The sequence below is a fragment of the Osmerus mordax genome, chromosome 16, assembly GCF_038355195.1.
Source record: "Osmerus mordax isolate fOsmMor3 chromosome 16, fOsmMor3.pri, whole genome shotgun sequence".
Lineage (NCBI taxonomy): Eukaryota > Metazoa > Chordata > Actinopteri > Osmeriformes > Osmeridae > Osmerus > Osmerus mordax.
The window spans coordinates 2,644,761-2,662,608 of NC_090065.1; the positions used below are offsets into that span (position 1 = coordinate 2,644,761).

The following is a 17,848-nucleotide window of genomic DNA, read 5'->3' on the forward strand; positions in this document are numbered from 1 at the left end:
AAGTGGTTTATATGATGAAGACCTTCTACTGAACAGTTGTACCACATTCTCCCAGTGTGAGGAGGTGGGAGGAAGGTCGTTTCAGACTTATCCAGAATCAGGCTTTACAGACTGTTTACACAGGTCGCGTTAAAGGGATAACCTGCTCAAAAATGTGGCCTGTTTTGAGATTTTTGTATACTTCAAAATGTGTGGTTGTATGGGTTGGATAAGTCTGTTCCAGTTGTCGACATGGCAAAAACCCCGATCCGACACTGCTTGAATCACAAATTTCTCTTGTTGGTGTATCTCTTAAAACACATCTTCTTTCTCATGACACTAGGGCACGTATGAGAATTGCTGTTTTTCATCGTATTGTGAAACAAACGTCATTTTGTCTGGCAGACGTTGTGAGTCGAAAAAACCAAATCTTATCACTGTTTTCCGCCTGCCAACTTAATCAAAGTAAAAGCACATTCATAAAGCCCTTTTCTTTTATTGAGGAAATGTCATAGGCAAATGTTATCGCAAGATTAAAATGCAGAAATTATTCATCATTGGGAAAAGCTCTCATACAGGATTGCATTGTGTTACATCTCATCGGAAGCAATCAAGGAGATTGTCGGTGAACTTTCGCTGTGGTCTCAAACTTTTGCGTCTCTGCATTCATGTGAGCTGTAAGCCCTGGAGTTCAGCTGGGGTCTCGTGGAGGAAGCCGCAGGGAGGGTTATAATCTGCATGCAGCACATCTCCCTACGTCTGACACTTTAAGACTTTAAGCTGTGGCCATTGTGTAAATGGCTGTACGGTATCAGCAATCAATATGATATATATTTGATGTGGGGTTTCAGAAAGGATATTCCCCGTCATGAGTGTCTTGTGAGCTAGTGCAACGATTGAATGCTGTCATGGCTCTTACGCTTTAGTTTTTTCTTTCTTTAGCACATTAGTCCATGGCATTTGGGTTTTTTCCTATAGTATGTGAACCTAAAATATGCAATATGTAGGTTCAAATAGTAAAACAAAAGCAAAATAGTTTCCCATCATAAAAGTAACTTGGAGGAGAAATCTGAGACTGAGTTACTAAGAGTTTTGACCCCTCTCCCTACCTGTGCTAGATGTAGAGTAGCATGTTGGTGCAGCAGCATACTAGATGGTACATCAGTATGGTAGGCCTTTCTGGTCTAATCTGGATGTTCAGGTGGAGTCAGCAGTCAGATGGTATGTGTGTGTGTGTGTGTGTGTGTGTGTGTGTGTGTGTGTGGATGAGGGGCCTCGGTGTGGAAGGCCTAAGCAGGTTTACCATGGAGATTACTTCCAGCACCAGTCACAGTTGACAAGTCTGCAGGCCCTGAATGTGACAGAGCAGCACTTTTCCCAAATCCTCCCACTCTGTGACTGTGTGTCTGGGTGTTTGTGTGTGTGTTTGCATGCACAAGGAGGTGACCTGGAGGGGGCGGAGTAGGCAGTGAGGGGGATGGAAACGGTAGAACACCTGCAGAAGAAGAAGGAAGAACAATAACATCTCCCACTTCCTCGTACGAGCGCGTGGGACGAGGAGTGTAATAGTCTGGCAGACGTTAGCACCTTTCACATCTCCCAGTAGGAGGGGAAACCTTTCTGGCTGTGATGTTTCCTGACGAACACGCAGGCTGGCGTGCGGTCTAGCTGTCGTTTTCATCGGAGCGGTCGAGGGGTGGATGGAGAATGATCTACGTCTCGTGTTTGTTGGCGTCTTTAGCGTCGCTCATGTAACTTCTGCTAATGTTGCTGTTAGCCTGCCTACGCTTTTACTCTGGTTTTACCATGATTTATAAATGGTACCCCCCTCCCCGCCGACACACACTCAAACTCATACAAGAATAATAATTGATAAAACGTATGTATACAACAATAATCCAAAATCTAGGAGCTGAACATGAGGCACAGTAGGCAGATTGCAAAATCTGCGACAGGAAATACAGTCAATTACCAAAAACGTTATAACCCTTCCTCCTCCCCTCCCTCTCCCCAATGGTGTTGTGGTTGTTCCAGGACTCTGGGGCTGCTGGTCAAGCGCCTAGAGCGGGGGGGGCAAGGCTGAGCAGCTGGGCCTGTTCCACGAGAACGACTGCATCGTCCGCATCAACAACGGAGACCTGCGCAACATCCGCTTCGAACAGTAAGCCGTCTTACTGGAGGGGCACCATGCTCCGCCCCCTCACCTCCGCCGCCTGACTTCCCCTCCCCGCCCCCGACCTCCGCCCCCTCTCTCTTCCTCTCCTCTTTAGGCTAGTCTCTCTGCCTTGGCCTTCCCTTGCCTCCTCGTCTCCTCTACATGCCCTGGCATACCTCAGCCGTCTGCATCTAACGCATGATGCTCTGCTGCTGTTAGCCGACATGCTAACCCTTCCCATGTATTGTAGGTATGCTGCGAATAGCCGCCATGCTAACCCTCCTCATGTATTTGTGTTTGCCTGTTAGACTCTTGGCTGCTTCTTCTTTCTTATCTTAGCTCTCTGGCGTGACGCAACTCTAACCCTGCTTCTCTCCTCTCTATGACCAGAGACGTCCACTCACCCCCCCTCCCTCTCTCTTCCAGATAAACACATACTTATTGTGTCCTAAAATACTCCATTGCTTGGACTCTGCTTAACATTCATAGCTTCTGCTTTTCAGCTCTCCTTCTCTTACTTGCTGTCTCTCATCCTCCTCTTCCCCTCCCTCTCTCTCTCCAGTCCCTTCAACCAGAACCCTAACAGCTTTCTGCTCCCCTACCTCCCCTCCTCTTCTCTGTAGGAGCTGTAGGCAGCATGCAGTCTACCTCCTCCTCCTCCTCCTCTCTGTAGGAGCTGTAGGCAGGGTGCATGTCATCTTGCAGGCATGTAGGTGCAGCAGTTTCACCTCAGCAGGTTCCCAGTCTGCAGAACCCGCTGGAGCGTCTGATGAAGCTGCTGCACCTACATGCTGCATGTCAGCACAAACACTCCTGTGCTGGGGCTCATGCAATATTCAGATGAAGAGGTGCTGTTCCTTGTACATGCACACACACACACACACACACACACACACACACACACACACACACACACACAGAGGTACATGTACAACATACATATGGAACGAAATATTATCAGCATGCATCTCATGTACAATGTACACTATCTGGATGTCTGGAATGTCAAGTATCGTTCCAGTTCTGTGATTTAATCTCAGCCCCGGTTACTCTATACAGCGTTCCCCTCGATTCAGACAGGAAAATCTAGAAGTAGGCCATATCGTCAAAGAAGCCTTCGATTTATTCAGCAAGTGATGGGGACACGGGCGGGCGTTCCTGCGTCTCCTGTGTGCGAACCTATCTGCAGTATATTTATATTTACCCGTCGCCTGGAACTGGGGATAGATTACACCTCGCCTGTCTCTCCATCTCGCCTGGAACTGTAAAGTAGCCGGGCGGAGAACTGAATCTAACCTTCAGGGGAATGTTATCTTTGGCTGGGAACGTCAGGGAATAGCGAGAGCGAGGAAGAGAGGGAGAGAGACAGAGAGAGGAACAGAGGGAGACAGAGAGCGAGGGAGAGAGAGAGCGAGGGAGAGAGAGCGAGGGAGAGAGAGAGCGAGGGAGAGAGAGAGCGAGGGAGAGAGAGCGAGGGAGAGAGAGAGCGAGGGAGAGAGAGAGCGAGGGAGACAGAGAGAGAGAGGGAGACGGAGAGAGAGGGAGACAGAGAGCGAGGGAGAGAGAGAGCGAGGGAGACAGGGAGAGAGGGAGACAGGGAGAGAGGGAGACAGGGAAAGAGGGAGACAGGGAGAGAGGGAGACGGGGAGAGAGGGAGACGGGGAGAGAGAGAGACGGGGAGAGAGGGAGAGTTCCGGAATTCGGCGTTGTCTCTTCAGCTGTTGAGGAGGATTGGACGTATTCGAACGACCAAGTCAACTTTATTGTAACAGGTGTTGCTAACAAGACTCATGCTCCAGCCAGTTGACAACAAGTAGAGATTTACATTCCACATTCTACATACCGTACTGTACCTCATATATTTAAGGGGTTTTAAAAGGATTTTCTCCAATCATCCTATAGTGTAGAGAAGGCTTCTGTAGCCATTTGAAGGATGATGTGTTTAAATTGTCAAGCCTGCTCTAAAGCTGGGCCATTGTTACTCTAAGAGTCCATTATTGTTGTAAAGCGTAGGTGGGCGACTGTGTGTGTGTGTGTATGTTCTCATCAATACTTGTGTGTATTTTTGGCGTGTACATGTGTCAGCGGGTGTTTTTGTCTGTGTCTTTGTGCGCCTACAGTACTTGTCTGTGTGTTAGTGTGTGTGTGTGTGTGTGTTTGTGGTGTTCACTGAGCCTGTTCTCACGCCTCTACTCCTCCCTCTCCCCTCTCCCCCTTCCCCCCCCCCCCCCCAGAGCCCAGAACATGTTCCGCCAGGCGATGCGTTCCCCCGTCATCATGTTCCACGTAGTCCCCTCCCCCATGAAGAACCACTACGAGCAGCTGTCCCAGACAGAGCCCCCCCCACACACCCCCTCCTCCTCGGGACACTTCAGCCCCGAGTCCCTGGCCAGCGAGCGGGCCGGGGGCACCCCCACCTCCAGCCTGGACCACACCCCCCAAAGGATGTCCCGCCACGGGCCCCCCCTGACTCCCAACGCCCACTCCCCCCCGCCGCCCTCCATGGGCAAGCCACCCACAGGCCACGCCCCCTCGCAGCAGAAAATCCTAAGCTCCACCCCCACGGGAGGGTACGCGAAGAAGGTTGGGCGGAGGCTGATCATTCAGCTGAAGAAAGGTTGGTGGTTTGGTTCCTACCTGGGGGGGAGGGGGGGGGCTTGATTTGACTCTGCTGTCCTTGGGTTCATCTGGATTCTGCAAATACATTTTCAAAGTGTTATTGTAACGCCAGGGGTGCTTATGTAGACATGCTGAGAGGAGGGCTTGTGTATGTTTATAACACACACCAATAAACACATATACCCAACACACACATGCACACAAGCATATACACCCCCCACAGACAGACAGACACACACACACACAGAGTGAGGCAGGTCTCAGGAGTGCTTCTGTGACTGACAGCGGTAGAGATGGTTGCCATAGGCTCCGTACCAACCCCACACCAGGTGTGTGTGTGTGCCAGCCCATCTCCACAGGGACCAGAGGTCTTGTTGCTAAGCAGCAGCTGTGTGAGGTGTGATGTTGGTCTGGAGACCAGGGTTCTGGTGTGTGTGAGGTGTGATGTTGGTCTGGAAACCAGGGTTCTGGTGTGTGTGAGAGTTAGAGTTCTCGTCATCGTCGTTTGTGTGAACAAGCCTTAATGGACCTCGCTTCAGGGAGAGATCAACACGGGGCTCGTTTAGGTCTCGACACAGACGTTAAATCTCCACGGTAACCCCGAAGGGATTAACCTGTAGACGGTTGGTGGGGCTGTTTTTTTTTGTGAATTTCATTATTTTATTTTTTTATCGCTAATAAAGTCTTCTTTTGGAAGTGTTTCTGTCCGTGTGAGGACTAACTGAAGGAGAAATGAAAGAAAAAAAAGAAATGAACGAAAATGTAAAAAAGAAAGAAAAGAGATTGCCTGAGACAAGTCAATTATCTAACTTCAGTAAAGGATCATCCCTTGAAACGCTCGTAGTCTAAATCCTGCATGACCGGGATATAATCCCCAGGGGATTAAACCCAATCTGTTAGTAATCTAAGTCCTCATTAGAGCAGAGCAGACAGGTATGTATCAATCAAGCTAATGGAAGTCCTAACGATCTCTGACTCCATTTGAAACTCTGGAACACTCAGCCGACCAGGAAGTGTAACGCACACCTCTCTCTGGGAGGCCGGCTGATTGGCTGAGGAAGGATTTGGAGGGACCTGAATGGGAGGGGTTTAGTGTCCTTCTGGGGTTTCAGTCCACTGTTCTGTTCTCACTGCCAGACTGCCAGGGGATTAGATACCCTGGATGTTCTGCTTCTTGATCTGACTGTGTCCCTCCCCTCCTTTCACCCCTTCTCTTTTGCCTTTCATCCTCTCCTCCTCCCCTCCCTCCCTCCCTCTTCCCCTCCCTCCCCCCTCCTCCCCCAGGTCCTGAGGGTCTGGGGTTCAGCATCACGTCTCGTGACGTGCCCATCGGAGGCTCCGCCCCCATCTACGTGAAGAACATCCTGCCCCGTGGGGCAGCCATCCAAGATGGCCGCCTCAAGGCTGGAGACCGTCTGCTAGAGGCAAGCACACCGACCCCCACCTAACCCTGTCTCACCTGTCTGCCTCGAACCCTGTCTCACCTGTCTGACTGTAACCCTGTCTGACTCTAACCTGTCTGACTCTAACCCTGTCTCACCTGTCTGACTCTAACCCTGACTCTAACCTGTCTGACTCTAACCTGTCTGACTCTAACCTGTCTGACTCTAACCTATCTGACTCTAACCTGTCTGACTCTAACCTGTCTGACTCTATCCTGTCTGACTCTATCCTGTCTGACTCTAACCCTGTCTGACTCTAACCCTGTCTGACTCTAACCCTGTCTGACTCTAACCTGTCTGACTCTAACCCTGTCTCCAGGTGAACGGGGTGGACCTGACTGGGAGGACGCAGGAAGAGGCGGTGGCTCAGCTCCGGGCCACGCCCATGGGAGGGGCCGTGGGACTGGTCATCCTGCGCCAGGAGGAGGCCTTCATACCTCGTGAAGTGGTGCGTGTGTGTGCGTGCGTGTGTGTGCGTTTGTGTGGGTTCCTGTGTTCTCCCTCTAACACGCAGGGCTGTGTGTGTGTCTCCATGGTGGGTTCCTGTGTTCTCCCTCTAACAGAGCAGCGATGCAGCAGATTGATTTGGCCTCCAGCTCTGAGTTCCTCTTTATGATCCTGCTTCAAGATTCCTCTCTGGAAATTATTTTTCTTTCCTTGTTTTCTTTCTGCCTTTGTCTGTCTCACACATTTTCTTTCTCTCCTTTCTTTCTCTCCTTTATTTCTTTCTCTCTCTCCTTTCCCACACTCTTTCTTGCTGTTTTTCTCTCTTGCTCTAACTCTGTCTATCTCCCCTCTTCACTCCCTCCCTCTCTGTTCCTCTCTCTCTCCTTCTCCTCTCTTGATTGGCTAGATTGATGTATGGCAGAATGAGCATGTGCTGGGCAGGTAGGACCAAAATGAAAACCACACTCCTGTAGAATATCAATCACCTCCCACACAGTCCGCAGTCCTGCGCTGGTGTGTGTGTGTGTGTGTTGTTAGAGACGCCGTTAGAACAGCACTCAGAATGTAGACGTCCATCTATCATGTGTTTATCTCCTATCCAGATGTTTCTGTGGAAGATGTCTGGTAGAGGATTCCTTCTCCGTCGCTAAGCTCAGGTTTCATTAGGCTCGATGAGCATTTTTTAATTCAGTCTCTGCTTACATTTTGTTTTACATTTTGCATTACTTTAATGAACATCTGGGAGAAACTAACTTGCTGGCTAATTGACAGTTATAATGTGGTTGAGTAATATCACGGTGTTTCACCAGCATATGATGCCTGACAAGGCAGAATGTATGACAGGCCTGAAGGTGTTTATGAAAGTGGAGTAAACGACTGATGCTGTTAGTGACCTCTAAATCACACACACACACACGCACACGCACACGCTACACACACACACACACACACACACACATACAGCAGGGACTCCAGCATCTCAAGACAGTCAGCCACAGCGTTTAAACACCCCTGCTATCGAACGTTTTGCTGAGTAATAGTGACAGGCTGCACTTAAATCTCCCCCCGGTTGTCATAAAAATAGACCGCCCCACACCCCCCAAAAGAAGCTGAACCATTAGTACGTCCCAGCCCCGCTACCATCGACCGATCTTAATCAAACCGGCTCATCTGATTGGTGAGAGGCATTGCTACGGGGAGGAAGCTGACGTGTGATTGGTTGGGCTGACACTCAGGGGCCCAGTTAGATGTGGTAGGTGTTTACGATACGCTTCCTGATCGATAACGCATCTTTAGATTAAAGTAGAGACTTTGGTCCAGATTAGTGACGGGTCTGGGATGGTTTGGTTTGGTGTTTTTTAATGAACTGTCATTCAGTTCCAAGTTAGGATTTATTCCCCTCTAGCTGTAACAAACGCCAGGAGACAGCTTAACGGCGCTATCGGCCGAGCAGTGATCTAGCGAAGGAACTGTCATGGGATCCCAGGCTTTAAGGTGGATATTGACTGTGGATGTAAGCTAATTAGAAGTGGGTGGTTTGCGGTTAGAGGTACCATTTTCTTAGCATGTTCTTGGCTCTCGGGAGATGCTCCGTTTGTGTTGCCGTAATACGTACACGCTCCAGCGTTCCGTTCTGGAAGTTTCCGCGTTGTTTTGAGCTGTGCGCCGTGCGTTTGTAGGTTCGAACCCCTCTGCTGCATTCCCTGCTCATCCTGACCAGCAGGGCCGTAGACCCTCCTGCTCTCTCACACTAGAGAGAGTCCTGACCAGCAGGGCCGTAGACCCTCCTGCTCTCTCACACTAGAGAGAGTCCTGACCAGCAGGGCCGTAGACCCTCCTGCTCTCTCACACTACAGAGTCCTGACCAGCAGGGCCGTAGACCCTCCTGCTCTCTCACACTAGAGAGAGTCCTGACCAGCAGGGCCGTAGACCCTCCTGCTCTCTCACACTAGAGAGAGTCCTGACCAGCAGGGCCGTAGACCCTCCTGCTCTCTCACACTAGAGAGAGTCCTGAGCTCCAGCCAACACTCATGTGCCCTGCTGAAAGTATCACATGTAACTGTTTTCTTCTGTTTACTAATTTTCCGTTCTTCGATCCCTTCTCCTCCAGAACACAGAGCCTGTGATGCAAAGCCCGGGAGATTCGGTAAGACTCCGCCCACTGCACTGAACACCTGTTACCTGTGCTCCACCCACTGAACACATGTTACCTGTGCTCCGCCCACTGAACAGCTGTTACCTGTGCTCCGCCCACTGAACTGAACACCTGTTACCTATGCTCCGCCCACTGAACACCTGTTACCTGTGCTCCGCCCACTGAACTGAACACCTGTTACCTATGCTCCGCCCACTGAACACCTGTTACCTGTGCTCCGCCCACTGAACACCTGTTACCTGTGCTCCGCCCACTGAACTGAACACCTGTTACCTGTGCTCCGCCCACTGAACACCTGTTACCTGTGCTCCGCCCACTGAACACCTGTTACCTGTGCTCCGCCCACTGAACTGAACACCTGTTACCTGTGCTCCGCCCCCACCCCCGCCAACACTGGGCCCATACCCACCTCACCCCCCCTCACCACACGCCTACCCTACCACCACCACCACCCCCGCTTTCATCTAACATCCTGGCTCCTGATGCATGCTGGGAGCCAAAGTGCATCTCTCCCTGCTGATCGGGCTGTGGTTACCAGTGGGTATATATGGGTGTAGCCGTATTGCGAAACCCTTAGCTATTCGTCTAGCGTGTGTAAACACTGAGGTCCATGTGTGCACTGATTGCAAGTCAATGTCATTAGCTTTAATGTGCCATAAGGTAGTGGGTTGGCTGCCAGGGCTTTGAAAGGCCTTCCCTGACTGAGGTAACGCGGTTATTCTGGCAGGGTTTCAGTAACATGGGGAACCTTAGCCAGACTCTTCAATGTCTCTTGAACAGAAGGCAGTTTAAATGTCCATTTGTCTCTATTCAAAACATCACAAAGTTCATTTACTTACATTAACTGACCAATGAGGAGTGACCCCCTATATCTGTGTTTGTGGGAAGAACTGTGGCTCCTTGTACAGCAGCATGAATTACACCCATTAGACTCCATTCATGCCCGTCAACCATCGCGATGCTTAATTGGCCGGTTAATTTCATCCCGGGTGGATATTTGCCGGCTGCATGCATGCTTCCCTACAGGGGAGGCCGTGGTGCATTCTGGGTAATGGAGTTTGTTATAATGATCCCAGCTGGCATGTCCACTCTGAATGCTTCCAGCAGCTAAATATAGAAGGATGAGGGGTGCTTCAGGGTGGTCCTGTTCTCCAGGAAAATATCCATCACTACAGTTTCCTAACTGTTGTTGGTAGAATCTCGTCCATCTGAGAAGATTTGCATTCTCGCCCCCCCCCCCCCCCCCCCCCACCTTCTCCTGTCTTTTCCCCTTTTATTTTAGGCTTTTTTTTCCAAACGTTTACTGAAATTGATTGAGATGCTTCGACGAGAAACGGAATCCAAAGAATGCACCTTGGATATTACGCAATCTCCTCCTCTGTTTTTCCTTTTTTCTCTCTCGTTTTCTTTTCTCCCCTCTTTTCTTTTTCTCTCCCAGTAAATCAATTCCAGTAAATCATTATTTTTCCCGGCATATTCTCCCTCTATCCCATAATTGGCTCAATTAGCCAACAGATGTTCCCTCTTGTTAGGAGCCTTGTTCCAAACAACTCCTCAACACAAGTGCACTTCTCTCGTTGGCAGGGGGGTTGCCAGGCATCTCTGAGGCTGTGAAGCTGGAGCACAGGCTGGGGTATAGATGCTATATACAGGCTGGGGTATAGATGCTATATACAGGCTGGGGTATAGATGCTATATACAGGCTGGGGTATAGATGCTATATACAGGCTGGGGTATAGATGCTATATACAGGCTGGGGTATAGATGCTATATACAGGCTGGGGTATAGATGCTATATACAGGCTGGGGTATAGATGCTATATACAGGCTGGGGTATAGATGCTATATACAGGCTGGGGTATAGATGCTATATACAGGCTGGGGTATAGATGCTATTACAGCATTAGGAGGTCTACTTGGATGGAGGGCGTCTCTACAGGGGGTTTAACCGGTGGTCTGACTGTTCCTCTTCAGCGTGCACGTCTGAGGAGGGCGAGGTCGACGAGGAGCGCCCCCTGGCTGTCTGAGGTAACCCCTCCCGAGAAGGGACACTTGCGGCATGACATCACTGGGCTGCAACCAATCAAGATCAAGCACAGCTGTGACGCTTGTCAGGCCTGTCCATGGAAAAATATGAAAGCTGGTTTAGGGTTAGGCCTGGTGTTAGGGCTGTGACCATTTGAGGTAGGGGTAAGGATTGGGCCTGGGGTTAGGGCTAGTTTTGTGGCACTTAATAAGTGGAATACACTGCAATACATGTGTCACTTAGGTTTAACACACACATACACACACTTTCGTTTTCGCTCCCTTTTGTAGCCCCTGCAGAGCAGAGCTCCACAGGCTGTGCCAGTCGTTGAAGCCCCGGCTGGATTGGTCCAGTTTGAGACGCATGAACTTCCTGTTTCTCTTTTCAGTCCATCAGCCTCACTGAGACTGGCACCTTCACGCCAGTTAAAACTGAAAAGCCATCAGCAGCACTAGTTACAGCAGTAACACCTTGCCAAACCCCATTGATCCCTCCACCCACCCACGCACACAGTCCACTCCGCCACACGAACGGATTGCGTAGCGACCGCGCTAAGCTAACTTCAGTACAATGAGTAATTGTGGCGGCCATGCTACGCGCGCAGTGCTATTCCTGGGTCCCTACGCAGCTGCGAGGCAGCATTCATGTCTCTGAACACAGCCATGTATGAGTCAATCAGGGGGGCTATTCTCCTGCCCAGAACAAGCTCTTCTGGTTTAATTAAAGCCATGTTTCAAGCTGCCACCTGTTCCCCATGCTAGCACAGAGCCTGGGAGCAGATGCTGGGGATGGCTGAACATGGACTGTAAACACTGGAGGGATGGATGGATGTAGGGTGGGAGGGAGAGAGGGAGGGATGGATGGGGATGTAGGGAGAAGGGGAGAGAGGGAGGGATGGATGGGGATGTAGGGGAGAGAGGGAGGGATGGATGGGGATGTAGGGGAGAGAGGGAGGGATGGATGGGGATAGAGGGAGAAAGGGAGGGATGGATGGGGATGTACGGAGAAGGAGAGGGAGGGATGCAGTGGCAGGTGGAGTGTTAGTTGGGTAGAGGTATGTGTTTTTGTGAGGGAAAGGAGAGTGTGTGTTTGTGTGATGGAAGGTACCATGTGTTTTGAGGGGAAGGAGAGTGAATGTGGTCAAGGGGTGGAAGGTACCAGAATGTGTTTTGTGAGGGGAAGCAGTGTGAGGGGGGTAGGAGGTAGCAGGCAAAGTATGTGTTTCTGTGGCGTGTCTGTAAATCTGAAAGGTGCACTGCGTACTGTACACAGTTGGTGCATTAAAAGTGGTTTAATATTCAGAACAGATGTTCTTAACCGCTGAGATAACATTGCTTGCAGTATCCACATCACTAAACTGTGGTTGCTGCCATGCAAACCTATGAGGCTTAATCACTGAGTTGCTATGAGTTACTGTTGCCGCCGGTCACACACCCTTCCCTTCAGTCATTGCCTGAGAGTACAATAGGGCATGACTGACTTCACACTGCGTGTGAGGCTGTGCGTGTGTGCGTGTGAGGCTGTGCAGGTGTGTGTGTGAGGCTGTGTGTGTGAGGCTATGCAGGTGTGTGTGCTTCATTCTGTACCCTCTTTCTCTCTCTGTTTTTGTCCAGAGTTCTGTCAATCCCACAGGTGTTTGATATTCATGGTCTATCGGCATGCGGCCTCCAAAAGGAGGTGAGAGAGAGAGGAGGGGAGAGAAGTAACGAGAGAGATGGAGGAATAGAATGAGGTAGGGTGAGAAAGGGAAAGGGGGAGAGAAAGGGAGGGAGAGTGAGTGAGTGAGAGAAAGGGAAGGCGAGGGATAGAGGGAAAGGGAGAAAGGGAAAGAGAGAGGCAGAGTGAGAAAGGGAGAAAGGGAAAGAAAAGGAGAGAGAGAAAAGGAGAAAGAGAAAGAAGGGGGGCTCACCAGGCAGCCAACAATGCTCTCCACGCATGGGCTCCCTCCGGCAATTACATCCTTCACTGCCTCTCCTCCTTTACCTCCCCCGTCCCTCCCTCCTTCCCTCTCCACGCTTTTAATTCCAGGCAAGTGACTTTTTTTTTCCTCCCTCAGATGGCATCAAATTGACAGGTTGGTGCGGGGGGGTAGGCTAGCTGGAGCTAATCGCTTCAGGTGCTATGCTATTCAACGGGATGGTGTGGAGGTGGGGGGAGGTGAAGGGGGCATGGAGAGAGGGGGTGGAGAGAGGTGGAGGGGTCGAGATTGAGGAGTGAGAAAGGTGCCCTATAGATTCCTAAAGGTTGGCTGACTGGCTTTGAATACCAAGCTCTCTGGATGAAGGGATTTGTGAGTGCTGCAATGGCAGCTACTGTTTCACTGCTATTATTTGGCTTCGCGTGAATTTATTCCTCTCCTATTTCCTGCATGTCTCCACTTTTCTTTTTGACTGTAACCTTCCCCCCCTTCTCCCCCTTCTCTCCTCTTTCTCCCTTTCATTTTCTCCCACTTTCCACTCTCCTCTCTTTCACACACTCAACCCCTCCACCCCTCTTTGTCAAAACCCTACATTCCTCCCCCCCTTCCTTTTTTGGCGCACAGTAATTCAATCGCTCTCAGTAAACAATGAAAGCTAATGACTGTGTGACACAGAGCCTGATTATGATTGAATTCATTAGGCATGCTCATAATTGGCAGCAAGCGCATCGCTACTTACAAGGGACAGCTGTCCTGGAACAAGGAAACGAGAGAATGGGTTTTATTGTGCTGCAGTTTCACAGACACCTGTGGTACAGGGTGAAGGACTGTAGATGTGTCACTTCACCCAGGTAGAAGTAGAGTGTAATTCAAATACTGATAAAATAAGAGGTTTTAGACTGTTGAACTACGAGCTTGTGGATTAGACAGTAGCGTGTGTATGTGTGTAGGGGCCAGTGATTGACAGGGCGAGTAGAAAAGAGGTTTGATAGACTGGATCCACGCTCTGTAGGTTCCTTGTTCGTGTCTCCAGTCGGTTCTACGTCTTGGCAGCTGAAGCTGGACCCGCGTTGAGTCAGCTGCGCGTGTTTTAACAATGTCACTTTTTTAAAGAGCTATTTCAATGGAACTAGAACAGCATGTGGCTGGCTTTGCTTAACACTGAAACCATTAACAGCGGCTGTGCTGACTTCAATCCCTCACTTTACTGCTACAACGCTTACTATAGGGACAAAGTCTACAACACCAAAGATAGCATTTGACTGGAGAACAATAGGTCCCAGGTTCGAACCCCCCCCTTCTCTCTCCATCCCAGTAACAACAGACAGTAAGAGGCTGAGGTAACAGCTGTGAGGTAACAGCTGTGAGGTAACAGCTGTGAGGTAACAGCTGTGAGGTAACAGTTGTGAGGTAAGAGTTGTGAGGTAACAGCTGTGAGGTAACAGCTGTGAGGTAACAGCTGTGAGGTAACAGCTGTGAGGTAACAGCTGTGAGGTAACAGCTGTGAGGTAACAGCTGTGAGGTAACAGCTGTGAGGTAACAGCTGTGAGGTAACAGCTGTGAGGTAACAGTTGTGAGGTAACAGCTGCAGGTGTGTCTCCAGCAGGTGGAGGAGGACGAGCTGGTCCTGACCCCAGACGGGACCAGGGAGTTCCTGACCTTCGAGATCCCCCTGAGTGACTCGGGCTCCGCGGGCCTGGGGGTCAGCGTCAAGGGCAACCGCTCCAAGGAGAACCACGCCGACCTGGGCATCTTCGTCAAGTCCATCATCAACGGAGGCGCTGCCTGCAAGGTGAGCTTCCTGTTCTGGTAGCACTTCCTGTCCTGGTGCACTTCCTGTTCTGGTAGCACTTCCTGTCCTGGTGCACTTCCTGTTCTGTTTGGACTTCCTGTCCTGGTGCACTCCCTGTTCTGTTTGGACTTCCTGTCCTGGTGCACTCCCTGTTCTGTTTGGACTTCCTGTCCTGGTGCACTTCCTGTTCTGTTTGGACTTCCTGTCCTGGTGCACTTACTGTTCCTGGTGCATCCCGTTCTGCACTCAGTACACAGATTGTTTGTATGTCGCATTGGATGAATGTGTCACAACCAAGCCTGTGGGAATAAGGATGACAAATAAGTATTTTTTATGCAATTTCAGGATGGCAGGCTTAGGGTTAACGACCAGCTCATCGCCATCAACGGTGAGTCGTTGCTAGGGAAGACCAACCAGGACGCCATGGAGACGCTACGCAAGTCCATGTCGACGGAGGGCAACAAGCGGGGCATGATCCAGCTGATCATCGCCAGGAGGGTCACGAAACGCCACGAGGTAACCATGACTCCACCAAAACAACGGGGATGACGATTGGACGAGGGTTGTGTCTGTGTGAAAGTGGGATGAGATGATTGGACTAACGCCTGTGTGTGTGTGTGTCTGTCTGTTAAAACCTGTCTCTCACCCTCAGGGCGTCTATGTGTGAAGGTTGGGAAGCCTGCATTGGGGGAGACTCATCATTACATTCACTCATCCTCTCACTCATCTTCATCCTCTCACTTATCCTTTACTGCCAAGACACCCCATTTACTAACTGTTCATATTTTGCGTGTGCTTTTTTTCAATAAACCAAATTAAAGATTAAAGCTTTTGTAATAATCTTACTCGGTTTTCTGCATGTTATTTGATTTTGGCAGTAATGCCTAACAGTGGTCACATATCACATTCTCTTCTCTCTCATGTCAGTTTACAACGTGAAAAACATTCATGTGACTTTTTTTGAAGTGATCAGAATCACTTGTCCAGGATATCATCCAGAGTGATATCCAGAGTGATATCCAGAGTGATATCCAGAGTGATATCCAGTGATATCCCGAGCGATATCCCGAGCGATATCCCGAGCGATATCCCGAGCGATATCCCGAGCGATATCCCGAGCGATATCCCGAGCGATATCCCGAGCGATATCCCGAGCGATATCCCGAGCGATATCCCGAGCGATATCCCGAGCGATATCCCGAGCGATATCCCGAGCGATATCCAGTTGAGGATGTGATGAAACAACCAGTGGTCTGTCGGGCTTCTGGGATTTCCCCCACTATCAGACAGCACACACACCTTTCAACGCCACACACTCCAGACCTCCGGTTCCTCAAGAGGACAGAGAAGTGAGTGTCGTGACGGCGTACTCTCTGAGCAGTCTAGCGGGGTAAACATACGGCGAGTCAGGTTGGCAGCCGTGTACGCCTCCGGTACCTCCCGCCGCCGCCCACCCGCCCCCCCACTCCCTCTGCCCTGCTTGTCAACCCGCTGATTTCCCATGGTGCAGCAGGGTAATTGAATGCGGGAGCAGAGGAGGGCTTGGCGGAGTGAGACTGCTGTGAGAGTGGGCCAGACAGCCCTGCGAGAGGAGGCTGTGAGGGGGGCAGGGGTGGGCCAGACAGCCCTGCTAGAGGAGGCTGTGAGGGGGGCAGGGGTGGGCCAGACAGCCCTGCTAGAGGAGGCTGTGAGGGGGCCAGGGAGGTGCTCAGATATCTGTCTCAGCTGAGAGGGACTGGAGGGCTTCCTCAGCTGGTGGTGTGCATGCTAGACTCAGACTTCTCCCAGGGTTGGGACGAGGATTTAAATTATGTTTTTTATTACTATATTTTTTTTTGGACTTGTTTGGATGATGGAGAGAGGGAGAGAGGTAAAGGTTTAGGATGACAGGCAGGCACACGCACAAAATATGGCGTCCAAACCTCAGCTGGTGCTTCCCTCAGTGAGACGAGCTGGTTTGTGATTATTTCATATTTGGTTGCAGGTATCTTGAACCGTGTTTCTGGTTGGTTATGTTTCGCGTTAGGTGAATTAAGGGACGGTTTGTTGATTGCACTTGTTATTGATTCCGGTGTGTAGATGTGTGGGGTGGGTTATCTCTCACCATCCACTGTTGTTGAAGACGGTAATCTACGTGTCAACCCTGGTCATCATCTTAAACCGAGGAATGCAGGAACTATTGAAAATCAATAGTTTTAATCAATGCCAAAAGGAGCCTTTAATAACAAACATGGAAATGCACATGCACACACACACACTCCTGCACCCCCACCTCCCTGCCATCACAGGGGTGTGTGTGTTTAAAGGTGACAGGGCCAGCGAATGGCCTATTTGTCCAGTAAACAAGTGAATGTCACACAGGGCCCAGAGGGAAATGTCAGCAACTCGCCTCAAGAGGGGAAGCTAGCCGCGGGGACCGCTAACTGCTATTGGAAATCTATGCTCATTTATCTGTCCTTTAGCGCTGGCAGTATCGTTAGCATGATGCTGGTCTCATGCCTGTCTCATTCATGCTGGTTTCTGTGGTCAGGGATGTTAGCCTCGCTGGCTACCGTTAGCATGAAGGCTACTGTTAGCATGATGGCTACCGTTAGCAGGTAGCATGATGGTAGTGACTTAACCAGGGACGTTATCATCAGCGTGCTTAACGAGTGTCACTCTGTTCCTTCCTTCTCCCTTCCCCCGTCCCTCCTCTTCCTGGGTGCATTTGGCAGGACTCCCTGGGCGGTCCTCTGGGGCCCCAGCAGACCCTGAACACGTCCCTGGACGACCACGAGCGGCGCATCTCCCACTCCCTGTACGGGGGGATTGAGGGCTTGGACGACAACCTGATGCCCAGGCAGGGCCTGGTGGGCCGCATGATGGGTGAGACTGCACAGGCCACACCCATATATACTGTACTGTACTGTACATCAAACAATAGACTTCAATACATCAATATCGTACTGTACATTAAATCCTAGACGACAATACATCAACATCGTACTGTACATCAAACACTACAGGATATACTGTACAGCCGACCAACTGTTTTTACCTTACCTGGTGTCTGTAACAACACTAAGAGCACTGGAAGAAGAACAATACACACATACTTTCACACACACACATACTTTCTCACACACATACTATCAGACATGCATACTTTCACACACACACCCAAACACAATCTCCCAATGGGTTTCCCGTTGTGTTGTTCCAATGGATTATATGATGTGAGACGTTCAGGTTTGTCAACACAGGATGTAGAGTGACTGCACACCAGCGCTCTGACTTTCACTTAAACTTCACTGGTGTGTGTCTGTCTGTGTGTGT

The 17,848-nt window shown here is 50.3% G+C and overlaps 1 protein-coding gene across 1 annotated transcript in view; it reads left to right on the forward strand.

Moving 5' to 3' along the window:
• Positions 1-17,848, forward strand: part of pard3ab (par-3 family cell polarity regulator alpha, b) — a 127,918-nt gene that overhangs the window by 63,893 nt on the left and 46,177 nt on the right. The window contains 9 exon segments of the mRNA XM_067252895.1: positions 2,014-2,047; positions 2,049-2,140; positions 4,369-4,751; positions 6,038-6,177; positions 6,515-6,643; positions 8,753-8,788; positions 14,345-14,533; positions 14,879-15,049; positions 17,248-17,398. Of these exon segments, the coding sequence (XP_067108996.1) occupies positions 2,014-2,047; positions 2,049-2,140; positions 4,369-4,751; positions 6,038-6,177; positions 6,515-6,643; positions 8,753-8,788; positions 14,345-14,533; positions 14,879-15,049; positions 17,248-17,398 (1,325 nt within the window).